General features: G+C 40.8%; 1 protein-coding gene across 1 annotated transcript; it reads right to left on the bottom strand.

Moving 5' to 3' along the window:
- Positions 1 to 1,409: 1,409 nt before the first annotated feature.
- On the bottom strand, positions 1,410 to 7,432 carry skor1b (SKI family transcriptional corepressor 1b; the record flags this gene model as incomplete). The annotated part of the gene is made up of 7 exons (XM_079224326.1): positions 1,410 to 1,507; positions 2,136 to 2,210; positions 4,440 to 4,514; positions 4,867 to 4,926; positions 5,048 to 5,152; positions 5,260 to 5,350; positions 5,708 to 7,432. 7 exons carry the CDS (start codon positions 7,430 to 7,432, stop codon positions 1,410 to 1,412), a joined length of 2,229 nt encoding a protein of 742 aa, XP_079080452.1.
- Positions 7,433 to 15,302: the final 7,870 nt, after the last annotated feature.

The following is a 15,302-nucleotide window of genomic DNA, read 5'->3' as shown; positions in this document are numbered from 1 at the left end:
CTTGTTACATTTGGTGCGCATGCGCAACAGCCATCCTCAAGGGACAGGGCAAATTCAAATTTGTGTCACTTCTTCCCCACAACCAGAAGGAGGCGCTGCCGCATCACCTAAAACTGTATGGGACATTAAGGGTAGTTGTTATGTCTATACCACTAACGTACCATTTCATTTGTTTGAGGGATTTTGTTCCACTCGTTTAAAAGAGCTTGCACAAAGATACAACTGACTGCGGCTCGAGAGAGTAAATAATGTTTTCGTCTTTGTATTTTAGTAAACGATTAATCGAGTATTACATTAGTCCTTGCAGGAAACTATTTTGATAGTCGTTTACGTAATCAAGCGCAGATTGCAAACATTTGCTGGTTCCTTAAATGTGAGGATGTGGTACGTTTTTCTATTTTATATCACTGAAAATTAAAGGTGTCACAATGTTAAGTGTCACAACGAGATCTGAACTTGTGTTGACTATTTCTCTATTCTTGACATTACATACAGTTTTAACAATCTACAGTATAATCAATGGATCAAATAAATATCTATCAAACAGCGGAAATGGTCATTAGCTGCAGTCTTTTCGTATTGACCAATGGCATAGAAGAGACAACTTAAATTAAAGTGTTTTCTCATAACTTCTTGTTTTTGCCACTAAACAAATAACCTCATAATTCAACACACAAAGATGAACGTTTCACATAAATTCAAAGGCAGAGCAAATCATTTGCTTCTCCTGAGATAAATGGGTAACATTATTTAAATTCAACTCAAGAAAGGGAATTATGCACTGAGGGTAAGAATCCACATTTCTTTTAATAAATTAATATATTTATTAGCGATGAAAACAAATATTAGGCTACATGAACAAATAGGTTTCTCTGAATCGCTACTTTCAAGGTCGCATGTGACCTTATTCAGCCTACTACAGTGTTTTGTAAGTCTTCAGAGACAAAGTTGACCGCTACAAATAATTATATTGTATGGGCGTATAGTTCAATGCACAAGGTGTTTATGGTAATTCCCATCATTTGTTTAAAGTGCATTGTATTCAAAGGAAGCCTGCAAAGAAGAACACAGCAAAAGTAGTAGGCTGATAAGGATCAATGAATTGGCTCGTCAAAGCTGCTATTATTGACAAAAAAACAACAACGAAATAACAACCTATAACTAATACAAGATACATACATTGTCATTGCACTTTGCCACAAATAATAAACATCATCAATGGCATCATTTCAGGAAAACAAATTAAACTGTATGGTGACATACATAGTGAGGGTGGGGATACACATTTTATAATATTACAATTACAAGTTAGTCTTCTTTTAACTTGATTACTCTTAAATTGTCCATGGTTTGACAGGAGCTGTATGTATCCTTTGTTTCCTTCTAATATAAATGTGTAATAATCTGATTCAGGGCGGTAGCAGAGGAGATTTGAAGGAGCAGGATCCGCTGCAGTGGCGAGGAGTCAACATCTTACACGAAAAATGGTGTAAAGCGTCGTGAGCTTCTATGAAGAAGGAGATCAAACAATCAATAGTGTACGTGCATGCGATAGTAAATCGTCTAATGGAAAAATATATCAAGCTACGACACACAATTGAAGTATTTGAATTAGGCATTTTGAGTCAAACACAGTTACACGATCAATTGATTGAGGGTCATGCTCCAAAAATGAGTCTGGTAATTGTCTGTCTATGAGCCTCTGGCTTCAGAAATATAATCTGCCGTACTGGCTGCTATTTCACTGATTTTAGCGACTAGAGACCGGATAAGCGCGACATGAAGACGCAGGTGCACATCAATTAACATCTGGGAGGAAATGTCATCTTTATTTGAGATGTCCATTACGTTATACAGTAATTCCTTCCTATTTAATATAGTAATGTGGGTTAATTATTTAAGTGGAACTTAACAAATTGATTACAGGTCAAATGTGAAATAAATCAGAAGTGTTTTCCACATAAGTGCAAGTGATTTGCGTATCAAATGGAAGCTAGACAACCCACGCAAATCCTTGACATCCAAACAGAGCTTTTCGTGCATATAGTCCGTCATCAATCACGTCGGTAAACATGCCACAGTAAATCTGTGAATCCACGCTGCTGTATCCGCTCCCTCTGCTTTATTTCTCTCACCTCTGACGATGTGAAGCTGCTGAACCATCCCTTCTCGATAGGAAAGTTCCCTTTTCATTTGATCCTGAAAATTATCTGAGAAACAAATAGCAGATTTGAGTCAGTAATGCGATGAGCCGCCATTAAAACAACAACAATACCACAATCATCCATAAAAGCCCCCCCCACACACACACACGGCGTTAATTTATATGTAATTTACACAAATGTTGTTCTGACATTTGTCATAAATAGTGTGTTCAAATGAACATACAAAAACACAAGGAGTAGGAGGTCACTGGATACAGTCCTCAATAGATTCTTGATTATAGGATATTAATAACATGATAAGAGGTCCGTTCCGGAGATGCACCAGCCTCTTGAGGGCGCTGTTCTCAAGATAAAGCGAGAAACACATAGTGGGCTACAATTAAGCACACGTCATGCTATGGTGTGGACATACTTGCATATATTTTTTAAAGTGGAGATAATAAATTAGTTTTTTTGTAGATAATTCAGTTTAGAATAATCTAACTGGAAAACCTCATTGCTCGGTGTCAGAATATATTGAAACAAATGCAACAATGAGAGTTTAATAAATTATAATAAAGTGTAAAAACAGTTTGTAAATGTCAATTTGCCTATACTCAAATTCTCTTTGATTCAAAGTAAACGACCTCTGACAAATCTAATAATGTCCATGACCAGTTGAGACATTTGTGCTGATGTTGTAATCGACATGCTTTCGTTAGTATTTTAATTGTATCTTGTTTGCAGACTATGACTTGATCCTAACCCACCTTCTGGCCATTAAGAGTGTAAAAGAGAGAATAAATGTAGAACAGAGGAATTTACAGTGTGTTGCCTGAAACCAGTTGCATTGTCTTGTGACTATTATGTTTTGTGTTTATCAAACTCCAAGAGCTTGGTCCAAATACTCCAATGAATGCATGAAGAATAGGACGATTTACATATTCATGTTAAATCCATCATACAGCTTTAAATTAGGCATGACTGGAAACTGATATCTCATTTGTTAGAAAGTGATCAAATGATTATATCCAGAACCTTCAAATCCATCTTAAAGCGTTTGATATGAATTTGTAAAGAATCAAATTGGATTTTATAGCTTTTAATTAATTTCTAAGACAGTCTTCTTCACTTTGACACATATGATGTTGCACCAAGGTGAGACAAAATACGTATATTTTCCAACAATACACAACAGGTCATATTTGAGATATTCTTCTGGTAAAATCATCAGTATCCTATTGTTCGGTGTATAATATTTATATAATCAAAGATGATGAAGGCTGAACTGCATTGCAGGGCTGCCGTCACCACTTTGAGAAAGACTTGTTACCTTTACAACATAACAGAGTTATTTGTTTTTCACTTTCTGTAGATCTGAGATTTTGCAGAAATAAATAAACTATAGACATCTTTGTGGATTTCCCCCCTGCTGTTCTGATAAAATAGTTATGTGCTATGCATCACATCCATTCTCCATTTTAATGAGATTCTCAAATAGCTTTCTAGGAAAACAGAATGTGAAAAGAGTGGAGTGGGTGAGACAATTTCAAGCATTTTGGAGAGAAAGTGTTTCGAAGTTACTGTCAGTTTTAAAATACTGGAGCAGTCAGAATGTCAGTGTTCTGTCCTACAATTCACCTGAGATTCATAAAGCACTCTTTTTTGCTTCTTCTGGAAGTGGATACACTTCTATATTAAGAATTAAGAGCTCTATCTACAGCACTGTGTTGAGTTTTTATGTATACAAATGCAGATATTCTTGAATTTTGATTTGTTTTTCATTTTGTTTCCATTCAAAGCAGTTTAATATCAATGCAGTTACTGTTTTCACATTTCCCTTTCTTTTTAAATTTTCTGTGTGTCCAGATCTATTTTAAACAAGTTATATAACCTTGTTTCTGTTGTTGAAATTGAGTAAAATAGTTCTCCAACTATTTTCTAAAGATGCAGGAATGTTTTTGGTTTGAAGGTTAATAATTGCTGCATGAAATAATCCCCTCAAATCAGATTAAAAGGGGTTTGAAAGCATCTCTTTCCAGGACAGCGTGTCCCTGAACCACTTAGTATTTTTGGGAGAATGTTGCCCTTTAACAGATTGTTTTGCTCCGCAGAAAGGAGCATGTATGCCACTGGTTTGGCCATGGGTTCATGTTTTGGCCCGACTCACAAACATGACAGGAGAGCAACACTTAACATTCTCCAGAAATACTTTTGAGTCTCTGTCGGTCAAATCACTGCTGTGGTGATAAAAGCCCAAATAGTGGAAAAGCACGGCTGCAGAATTTAGCTTACCTTTCAAGTTTTGAAATTCACGTTCCAGCTTTTTCCTCAGCTCAACTTGCTCTAACAGCTGCTTCTGTAGTTCCTCTAAAAAGCAGACAAAAATAGAGGACGTTGGAGGAGGAGAAGAGGTACAGCAGGATTCTCTTTTTAATGACAGTGATGAGGACACCACCATAATTTACATTGACTATTCAGAGCAGGTCTTCCTGGGCCTGTAGTAAAAAAAAAATCGCCTTTTATGTTTTTGGGGACGAATGCCTTAAGGCAAAACAGAGAAAGAAAACTAATTATACGTTTTATTAGATACTAACACTAATACTATTATTAAAATCAATAATAATAATAATTACTAGAATTTTGTATTCATATTAATATTTTTTTTAAAAGAAGCTTGTTATCTTTAAATCATTTATCTAAAGGTAAGACATCGTCTTACCTTTTGCCAGACTTTCTATGGCTCTTTGTGTTGGCAGAGCTCTAGCTGGCGCGTCCTCGCCTGAATACACAGAAAATAAATGATATTCCCCTATCTGCAAAAAGAAGACCCAAAGCCTATTTCTTAAAACGTACAGCTCATAACAGAGAAAAGCCAACTCGCTGACCTCGGTGTAACTTACCCTCATCCGGCTCTCGCTGGTTCTCATCACTGCTTTGTTCATTAAAAGATTTCGTTTCGATCTCCTCCACTGTGGAAGACGGCTCTTCTTTACTTGCACTATCATCTTAAGAGAAAATAAATCGATGCAATTTTAACCTTTATTTTCTTTCTTTCTTTCTTTCTTTCTTTTTTAACAGCGAAACGTTTCACAGAAACAGAAAGAAGTCTAACCATTTGTTGTAAGTACTCCAGTCTTGTAATTCGCAGGTCTGAACTGATACGGACTCCTTTGTTGCAGCTCACCCCTCTCCGGTGTGTACACCTAAAGAAGACAGAATCACCACTTCTTTCAACTCTTAAAATTGCTAGACGTTTGCCAAAAATAATTAGAATTAATACAAAAGAAAATTAAATAATATACTCTAAATTGCAGTGTGTACATTTTTATTTAAAAGATTGATTTATGTTTTTTTCTTTTCTTTTCTAAATGTTGTGGACATGCTGTTTGTTGCTGCTGTTACACTGTTTTAACATAAAAGACACATTTTTCCACAAGATCACATAGATATCTGTTTTAAAAAACACACACAAGCCAAGGAAAGAAACCCATTTGCAGAAAACCTTCGAGAAATATATTACATCTTATTATCGCCATGTGTCTCACTTATAAGTCACTCACTTCAGTGAAAGACGCAGCTATGTGGGTCTCTGATAACTGCTTCTTCTGCAGTTCTCTGTCAGAGGACTGGGCCACGTGGAGGCTCATTTTCTGGGAATCAACCACACTGCTCTCCTGCAGGCTCTTGGAGTCAGAGTTGTTTGGTGAAACGCTGCGAGCCAAGCCTGGGGGAGTCCGAGGACACACCGAGGACAGAGGCCGGGAGTCCTCTTCCTCCTCTGGTGTCTTATTTGTCTCCACGTCCACGTCCGGCTCGCCCTCGCTGTCCACGCAGGGGGACATGGACCGGTAGCTTGAGCTCTCGCTCAAAAAATCCGGCGATAAATAGCCGGAGCGACACCCGTTATAAGCGCCCCTGTTGCCGTACAGCTTGGCGATGCAGTCGGCGTCTTTAATAACGGGTCTGAACGCGGACACGTAGCTGATTTTCCGGGGCGCGAGGGTCATCCCCTCCAGCGGCCTCGCCTCGTCCCCCGACTTGTCATCTTCATTACGCGTCGACTGAGTGCTGGAGCACCGGTCGTTTTCCACCATGCTGTCTTTGGACGTGTTGGTGCTCCGGTCGCTGTGCTCAGATATGTCCATGTCGGTCTGTCTCGGAGGACACAGCAGCTCCGGTAGGGGTTTGTGCTGAGTCTGTGGGTACGGAGGCAGGGGCAGTGCGCCCGCCGCGGGCCAGAACATGGGGAAGGAGTGATAGGCGCTGTCCTTGGTACCAGGCCACAGGACACCCGGAAGGCCCGCTTTGCTCTGCTCTCCCAGCACGCCGTCGTCCTTCTTCTGGCACAGGCCGAACGCTGGGAACCCGTACGGGTGAGGGAAGAGCGGCGGTGGGATCTTCTGCAGCATCCCGAAGCCTTTACTGGGCACGGGGATGACCGGGTAGCTGCGTGTGCTCGTCATGCCGCCCCGGTTGTCCTCGCAGCTGCTAATCTTCGCAGGTATATCAGGTGACTCTCTGGGACGGCTGTGCCCATGTGATTTGAAGGAAGAGCCGGACTCTGACCCGCTGCCTGGCAGCGTCCTCTTGCGACTGCCCCCATTGAACATGGCCTTCACGTCTTCCCATGCGTGGAGTATATCTGTCTGGCTTCCTTTATCTGATAATTTGAGATGCCTCCTCCAAGAATTAAAATTAGCTGCGTCTGGCTGAGTGTACTTGGACTCTGGCGTGCGATGCGAATGAAATATGAATTTATTCGGAGAAAAATACATGTTGCAATAGGAGCACTTGATGCACTTGGCCCTGGAGCTGTTGTATCTGGCCGGGATGAAGTTGCCTCGACTCCCCCAGGCGCATTCGTGGGAAACGTCAAAGGAAAAATTTTCTGGAAGTTTGGGCGGCGCATGAGCTCCTAGGAAGGATTTGCATAGTCTCTCGGCCTCGCGTTTAGTGATCATCCCGCAACGCCTGGAGGAGATTGGCATCGCACCGGCTCTCCGCAGGATCTCCAGCTGGACAGGAGTGCACTGGACGCAGGTGATTCCCAGTGCCACACGCCGGTTGTGTATCTCGTTATAGCTGTAAGTCTTCAACAGTGTGTTAGATATCTGGGCAAGGCAAAGTCTCTCCTGGCCATCTATCACCAAAGACACTATCGGTATTCCGTACAGCACCGTCTGGCCGACCTGGTTGGGCTTCATGTTCTTGGGGCTCGGGTAGGAAAGTTCTTGTTTGGAGCTTGGCGAAGAGCTGGAGTCTCGTCCCGCAGGTATGGAGTCCATCCTTTGAGGCCTGGAAGCTGCAGACGACGTTCGTCATTAATACGTGAGATTTGGCCATATTTTAACAGAATCAAGTAAAACTTTATAAGAACCCGGTAATGAAGCCTTTTAGCTCATCATTTCATAAGCTGCTAAACATGGCAAAAGAAATGACAGGCCTCAATTTTGAGAAAATTGCATGAACTCGAATTTATTTAAATCTTTGGGACCAAAGTAAAAATCAAAGCGGCTTGTTATTAAACAATATGTTTGTGACATGGGTTGATGTTGATTATGTCCCTTCACTTAAAACTCCACTTATATTTGCCTGCAACTTCCGCCTTTTTTCACAGCAGTTTTAAATTTGGACAAATTGCATGTTATAATTTCAACAGAGTGAGCGTGATATATTTAAAAAAATCTAATAGATGCATTAAAGTCATGTCTCGAACACAGACTCTACTACCGTCGAAATCAGTTTTCCAAAACTCACCTTCAATGTCCGCGCACCTCCCCTCCGTCGTAAATGAGAAAGCGGAGATCAGGTGAAAGTCGGATGCGATGAGAAGTCTGTTGGAGGATGTCAAATATGTTTGCTTTAGGAGTGGGACGCACTTGTCCGTGCAACACCGCCTCCCTCCTGCTCACTGCCGTGCCCTCACTCTGCTCCGATGTGGGTGCGCGCGGATGGTTTGTGTTGCGCGAGCAGCAGCAGCAGCAGTGTCCACATGGCAGACTGTAGTACAGCCCCCTCTACGACACACACAGCAATCAAGTGCACTCCCACTCACACAGGCAGTCTGCATTAACTATGGATTCATGACCAATGAAGATGGTTCGGTTTGAGTGTTTGGTCTTGCTGCAGGTCACATATGTTTATGAATGTCTATAATTATCAAACAACATCTTAACTAAACATGTTGCTTAATGCAGCCTATGCGTATACATATGTTGCAAATTCAAAAAGAAAACATGAAAATTAATCTGCAATTACTCTGCAGAGTATTCGACCACATGATTTTGTGTTTTCCTGTTGGGGAAAACAAACTATTCTGCACGGAGGAGGCTGCAGTGGGATTCGACATGCCGCTAAAAACAGCAGGGAGGCACCGGCACGTTGTCGTGCGCGTGGAGTCCGGGCCCGCTGATGAATATACGGCGTGCAGGCCTTCAACACGTGCTGCGTTCCCACGGATTCATCGTTCACAAGCAACACTTCGCCTACATGCGTTTTGACAACAAGCAGCTGCTCCAAAGGTCACTCTCTGCGAACTGCGCTTTGTTTGCTTTTCTGCGAGCCGAAAAAAAAAAAAAGATCAGACAGAGGAACAATGCGGATCGCCTCGCGCCATAAGCGACGGGCGTTTAACTTTTTAAAGTCAATAAAGCTTTGGGTGAATTGTAATTTGGCAGCACGCGCGCGGCGACAAGCGCTGATGTAAGATTGATGAAGGAAACAGGACACGTTGCTTTTGGTCCGGTGGACTTCAGCGGGACAGAAGCGGACAGCAGTAATGACAATGTGTTCATCGTTATTCACTTATTTCAAGAGAGGAGGTTATTGTTCATTTGAATACAGGCAGCGAAAGCTACAAGCGATTGGTTAATTTCAAAATAACAACAATTCGTCTGGTCTAATAAAACTATAATTTGATCGTAAAACAGTTAAGATACTAAATGTAAATCGAAATGGTAATTAACAATTTAACTGTTATTCGCCGACCAATAAAAAAAAAGTTGGCAAATCGTATTAAAAAAGGAAAATGTGAAACCTTTACGACTTTGCTTAAAATGTAATTTGTTATTTTTGCTGGAGAAGAAATAATATCATGAAAAAATAATTTCGCTTTCTATTTGCCTTTGGGATTACACACGTTTTAGAACCAAATCTTTCAAATATTCAGTGTGAATATATGAAAATCCATTTTTGCTTAAGAGTAAAAGTCCATGTAAATGAACAGACTGTGATCCGACTTGAGGCGGGTCTGCACATCAAAAGAGCAAATTCAAATCAAGCAGCTATATCTCCATCTGCTTATCTATCGATTATTGAACGTGTAAATCCTGGTAAACATTGATTGTCATCAAGCATCTGAAGTCAAAGTATTTTTTGCTCTCAGATGAATTCAAAGCTTCAGTGTAAAACACTCCAACTGGAATGATTTAAAATGTCAGTCCATCTAAAGAGATTGTAAATAGACCCTTACAATTCAACACATTATATGAAATCCATATTTTTAAACTAAAAGTAACATTCAGAAACTCATTCACAATAGGAATAGGTGTAGTATGAGGGGGCAAATAAATGAGAAAAGTAACCCAAGAAGTCATAAGGTCATCAGAAGGCTTATGCATTTTCTACCTTTTTTTCTGCAAGGGAGAACAGCTCATTTAAAAGTGTGTCTGCATTAATCACAGTGCTGCATCAAACTATGATAATCACCTGAACACTCTATTAAAATAAAAGTGCCAGCCCAGGGGAAATCTTACCTTACTCTTTAATTGTTTTGAGGCTTTGATAGGCTTTTTAATCTAAGATTAATTTATGCATTCTTAAATAACTCTACATATGATTAATAAGCTTGAAAATTAAAAGGAGACTGAAGCAATTATAACAAGTGGTTGGTCATCACCTCATTAGATGGCATTAGCAAGATGCTGTTTGTGTGTGTGTGTGTGTGTGTGTGTGTGTGTGTGTGTGTGTGTGTGTGTGTGTGTGTGTGTGTGTGTGTTTGCCTGATTGCGTATCATAAAAAATAAACAGTGGAAGGGTAAGAGCAGAGCAAAATGTGAAACACTGTTTAATGGCAATCACAGGGAAAAGTGCTGCTGGCTAATTATTCTGGATGAGTCACAGTTATTTATTAGAACCGTGATATAATACACGACTTATTCTAACCGGCCTAGTGTCGGTTTTAGCAGCACAGATCCTAATCAAGATCAACTCAGACTGTTCAAATCATCTATTGTTGACCACAGTGTTGATTCTGACTGGATTCTGAGCTGCAAAGACAAACAAAAGAGAAAGATCAGCTGTTTAAAAGGCCACCGGAGAGACGCTGTGAAAACAGTGAGACTTGCTAAATGGTTGCTAATGTGTAAACAAGACATCACTCCTCTCCTGCTCTGATGTTTATTTGTTTCCAAAAAGCCCACCCCGGGGTCCTGACCCCCACCTCCTCCACCGCTAAACGGAACATTTCTTCTCGCAGGAGGTGGTGTGTGTGTGTGTGTGTGTGTGTGTGTGAGGGGGGGGGGGGTTCATCCCTGCATCAAATGAGGCTGAGCGCGAGGACCCTTTTGTCACAGACAGGGACTCATCTGCCAATGGTGAGCTGTGAGGTCCTATGGGAAGGTAGGAACAAAGGTGCTAAAAGGCTGTGTGACAATGAGGGTGCTCCGAGGAGAGCCTTCAAGTGCGGGACGCAGACTGCACGGGACAAGCTGTGCCAATCACTCCGCAATTACTTTTTTGTGTCAATCCAGAGGCCTTGTGTGGGCATTCATGAAGAGACGCAAGGACACGAGCAGCCACAGCGAGGTCTGTGTCTCTCTGTACTTTGCTTCTTACATAGAGCTGACCCTAAGCTCATCGCGGCATATATATATATATATATATATATATATATATATATATATATATATATATATATATATATATATATAGTAAATCACCTGCTCTCCGGTCTATTTGATTGTGGACAACCAGACAAGAAAACCTCTCGCTAATTCAGCCTCTTATGACATTGCACTCCATATTCATCAGAGAAGAAGAGGCCATTTTACACTGGAAAGATTCAAGTAATTTGTGTAGTGAAATAAAATGTGAAGAATATGATTTAGAAAACATAAATATAGACTATACAAATTCCAAATAAAAAAATATAACTATAAATAAAAAAGTAAAATGCACATGTCACAAGAGCAAATATGCAATATGCAGGGTAATGCAAAGTATGCGTTTAACATAAGCCAGATTTCAACATCCTAATTTATCTGTGTTGAAAAGAAAATAATAAAAATGCATTTTGCTTCACACTGCGATAAATCAGACTAAACCTTTCGCACAAAACTAATTTTGTTACGATTTTAAATCCATCCTAGACCTTGGAAACAGTCGTTCACAAATATTCTCACCTCAAAGTCCATGGTCAACTCATTTTGTGAGTTTGTAATTTCAGTTTGCTTGGAATTATTAATGAAGACCACAGAGTTGTGTGAAAACAACTTATAGTGATATTTACAACCAATCTGCAGAATACGCACACAGGCCCCTCTACTGCTTATCCGACATGACAACTCTTATGCTTAATTGTCATTATACCAACTGCCTCACTATGTTTATTTAGAAAGTTTAAGTTTTGTGTATCAACACTGTATGCTACAGTGTAATAAAGAAAGATGCAAGAATTTGTCTATATCCAACACCGAGCAGTTTCAGTGGTGTAATGAGGAGTCAAGTGAGAATGGGAATTATCGTAATGATAACAAAGGTCTATGCACCATGGCTGGGGGCTATATTGTAGGGCATTACCATAAAGATGCGATGTGCGTGTATTGCAGGGTTTTTGTGAGGGAGCAGGCCAAAGAGATAATAACTATTAGTAGATGACAGTGCTTTGTGGGATTCCAGCTGTGGAGCACAAATTTCCATACAGATAGAATGGCTCTGGGTGGATGAGACGTGTATGTGGGGGAAGGGCTGGTCGACTCAGTGGACTCATCACACATGCACACACATGCACACACATGCACACACGCACAGACGTACACACCATAGTCTGCAAGAGGCTCATCTCAGTGTTGGACTCAGTGTTGGGGTCCCCTGTCAGACTTTGGGTTGAGGTGAGAGCCTCCGGTTTGAACATTCTGCAGGTTCCTCTGGAGGAACTGTCCAGAGTACTGAAAGTACTGTTGCTCTGCTGACAGCTCTCAAAGTCAGGAAGTGCAAATAGCTGGGTCTCTGCTCTCTCTGTGTGTGAACAGAGGACCAGAGATTTCCATCAAGATCACATGCAGGTGAGAAGTTGTGTAATATACTTGTCAACACCAGGGATTGGGGGAACTCTTACCTTATAAACAAGTAAAAGCCCCCCTCCAAAACAAAACAAAAAACTGCCCTTCTAAGGTTATAAACTTTCAAAAGCAAACACCCCGGAAATATGAGTTGTACCCAACATGTAAGTACAAATTTAACGGAATAGCTCAACATTTAAAAAAAATAGTAAAATAGGCTTTCTTGTGTGTACACTTTAAATGTGAAACTACAGCCAGCAGCACGTTTACTTGGCTAAGCACAAGGACTAGAAACTCTTGAAGGACCACTACGACCTGCAAAGTGAGGGTCATGTGACCAGCCAATCTGCTAGCATGTTTAGCAGTACAGACACAAAACAACTTCCTTTAAACATTAAAAATACATCATCAGCGTGTTATGTTGACCACAATGGCTTTGAGTTTGGCAATGAATTTTTTATGTCATGAAGGATATATCAGTTGGAATTCATATTTGAAGATTACGGTTTTCCAGACAGATATTCTGAATAGAGTTTGAGACTTTTGCAGGTGACAAATAAATTAATTAAAGCATTTTAGGGACATTGTGTGATAATATAAGTGTATTATAGAAGATCTTTCAAAACCGGACTCATTAGAAAATATGTTTGCATAGTAGGCCTACAGTTATTAATGAAGAATATATATTTTGGAGTGAGGTTGGCTTACTACAATTCTGTTTGTTTTTCACAATTTTCACATACACATTTTTACACAGCAGGTTGATTGACAAGTTGTTTCAGATTTGTTTCTCAGCTGTTCAGTTAAAATGTTTTTCAGCGACGGTATTGATGTTGCGTATTAACTTAGCTACAAACGAGCAAGGCAACCAAAACAAGTCTACCTTTAGCTGTCTTCGTCGGATACGTGAACTTCGCCTTGCAAGTTGTAGCAATCTGGTGAGAGAATCCCAACTGGAAGCAGGGGGAAACAGCACCTTGTTTGTTTGTTGCCCGTACAAAGACCAAAGAATACAAATTACATTTTGTGGCTTAATGAGGGAAAAGTCACTGCTGCTCCGGGCCATGAATTATTCCGCCTCAACGTAAGCCCCCAAATGCTGTAGGTGGATTGAATTTCTATTGGACAAAGCCAGGGTAACTGTTTCCAGTCTTCATGCTAAGCTAAGATAAATTGATAGAGTCCTGGCTGTAGCTTCACATCTTAATGTCAGACGAGAGAGTGGCATTGCTCTTCATAACTAACTTTCAACAAGAGAGCGAATGTGGGTGTTTCCCAAAATGTCAACGAGTCCTTTAAAGGGACACAACTGGAACTAGTTTAACACAGTAATTAATTAAACTTGTGTTCCCTCGATATGAACTTGACCAGCAGCTTGTGAGAGTGTATCATTATGACCCAGAAAGGACATGCAGATGAGAGGATTCAGGGCCGAATAAGACAGAAAAGGTGTGAGATTAGAAGGTAACTGTGATGAATTATTCAAGAGGTTAGGTTAATAATAGCAGTAGATGTGGTGGCGGAGAAATAAAGTGAGCTGTCTCCTGAGTTCCAGTCAATCAGCTGGTGTAAATAAATCCACAAACATCTGTAAACAATGGTGCACATGTTTTCTATTAAACAAACACAGCTGTTTAAAAGAGGAGCCCCAGAGATTGAACCGGTAAGAGGTCCTGGGACTGAGCAGCTTTTTGGTCGACTTCCAGTGCCAGACATGCTGTGTGCGTTTATGTAAGGGCGAGGCTAACAGAGGAGACAAAGATAGTGGGAGCAGAGAGCGCGAGGAAACCAATCACCCCGTAATTATCCCCCTGGTGTGTGAACTGCTCAACTCTCCGTCCTTGATAGATTCACCTGACCCAATAACACAACACACAGCCACAGTGGACTGGAGGCGGGATAAAGACAACACCATAGATCAGCCAGGGATCAGCAATGAGACAAAGACCTAACATTTGGGAGCTGCGGTGAAATTAAAGAACTGAAAGACTGAACCAATCCTGTTCCAGCTTTCCATTAATAGCCTGGGAGCTGCTTGAGAAACGGCACAAGTGAGGTAATGCAGGATTCAATTTCATTTGATATTAAAGAAACACCCCATGGCATCTCTCTCCCTCTCCTTCTCATTCTCTCTCCCTCTGCTGCTCACACATCACTCTGTTACCTTAGAGTGATGTATTAAGCCATTTAAATTAACAATGAAATGACTTATTCTAATACACCCGTCCCGAGGAGAGCCTGGGATGCTTGGTGGAGTGGGACATCAACACCACCTCTAAACCGCAGGCTGGGCAGTGATGCATGTCGCTACTTCCAGATCGCCTGAACAATCTGGCCAGCACTCCATCCAAAAGGCAGACATTATGGTCATTATGATGCGGAGAGGGTGGATAACACCACTGAGCCTGTCATTACTGGATACATCTCCCAAAGACGAGTAAATACATGTTGTTTCTGTGGTGGAATTGAGAGGAAAAGCAGCAGTAAATACACCACGGTCCTATAAAGAAAATTACTTTTTTTTGGAGTTTGAGGCGGAGAAGTAGAAGCTGCAATCTTTATGAACTTCAGCAGCAGCTTGTAAAATCTTGTATTACTGCTTCTCATAGTCCATGTCTGAGACGGACTTCTAAATCATTCATACTACGGCCTTGGTCAGCTGAATACAAATGAGGATACAGTGGGTGCCTTGTCTGTCCCTCAGGGGGTGCACAGAAATAGATCTGAGAAAAGCATAGCTTGATTGATGCCGCTACACTCTGAATAATGATCGGTTCAGAGGTCAAACTACTTCAGTGGCATGCATTATATCATTAATTACAGACATCAATAAACAATAGGACACTGTCCATATGTTGAAAGTGTACTTATGCCT

Source organism: Taurulus bubalis (assembly GCF_910589615.1).
Source record: "Taurulus bubalis genome assembly, chromosome: 9".
NCBI classification, from domain to species: Eukaryota; Metazoa; Chordata; class Actinopteri; order Perciformes; family Cottidae; genus Taurulus; species Taurulus bubalis.
Note: the sequence above shows the minus strand (reverse complement) of the source record. Positions and strands in the feature narration are given on the sequence as shown.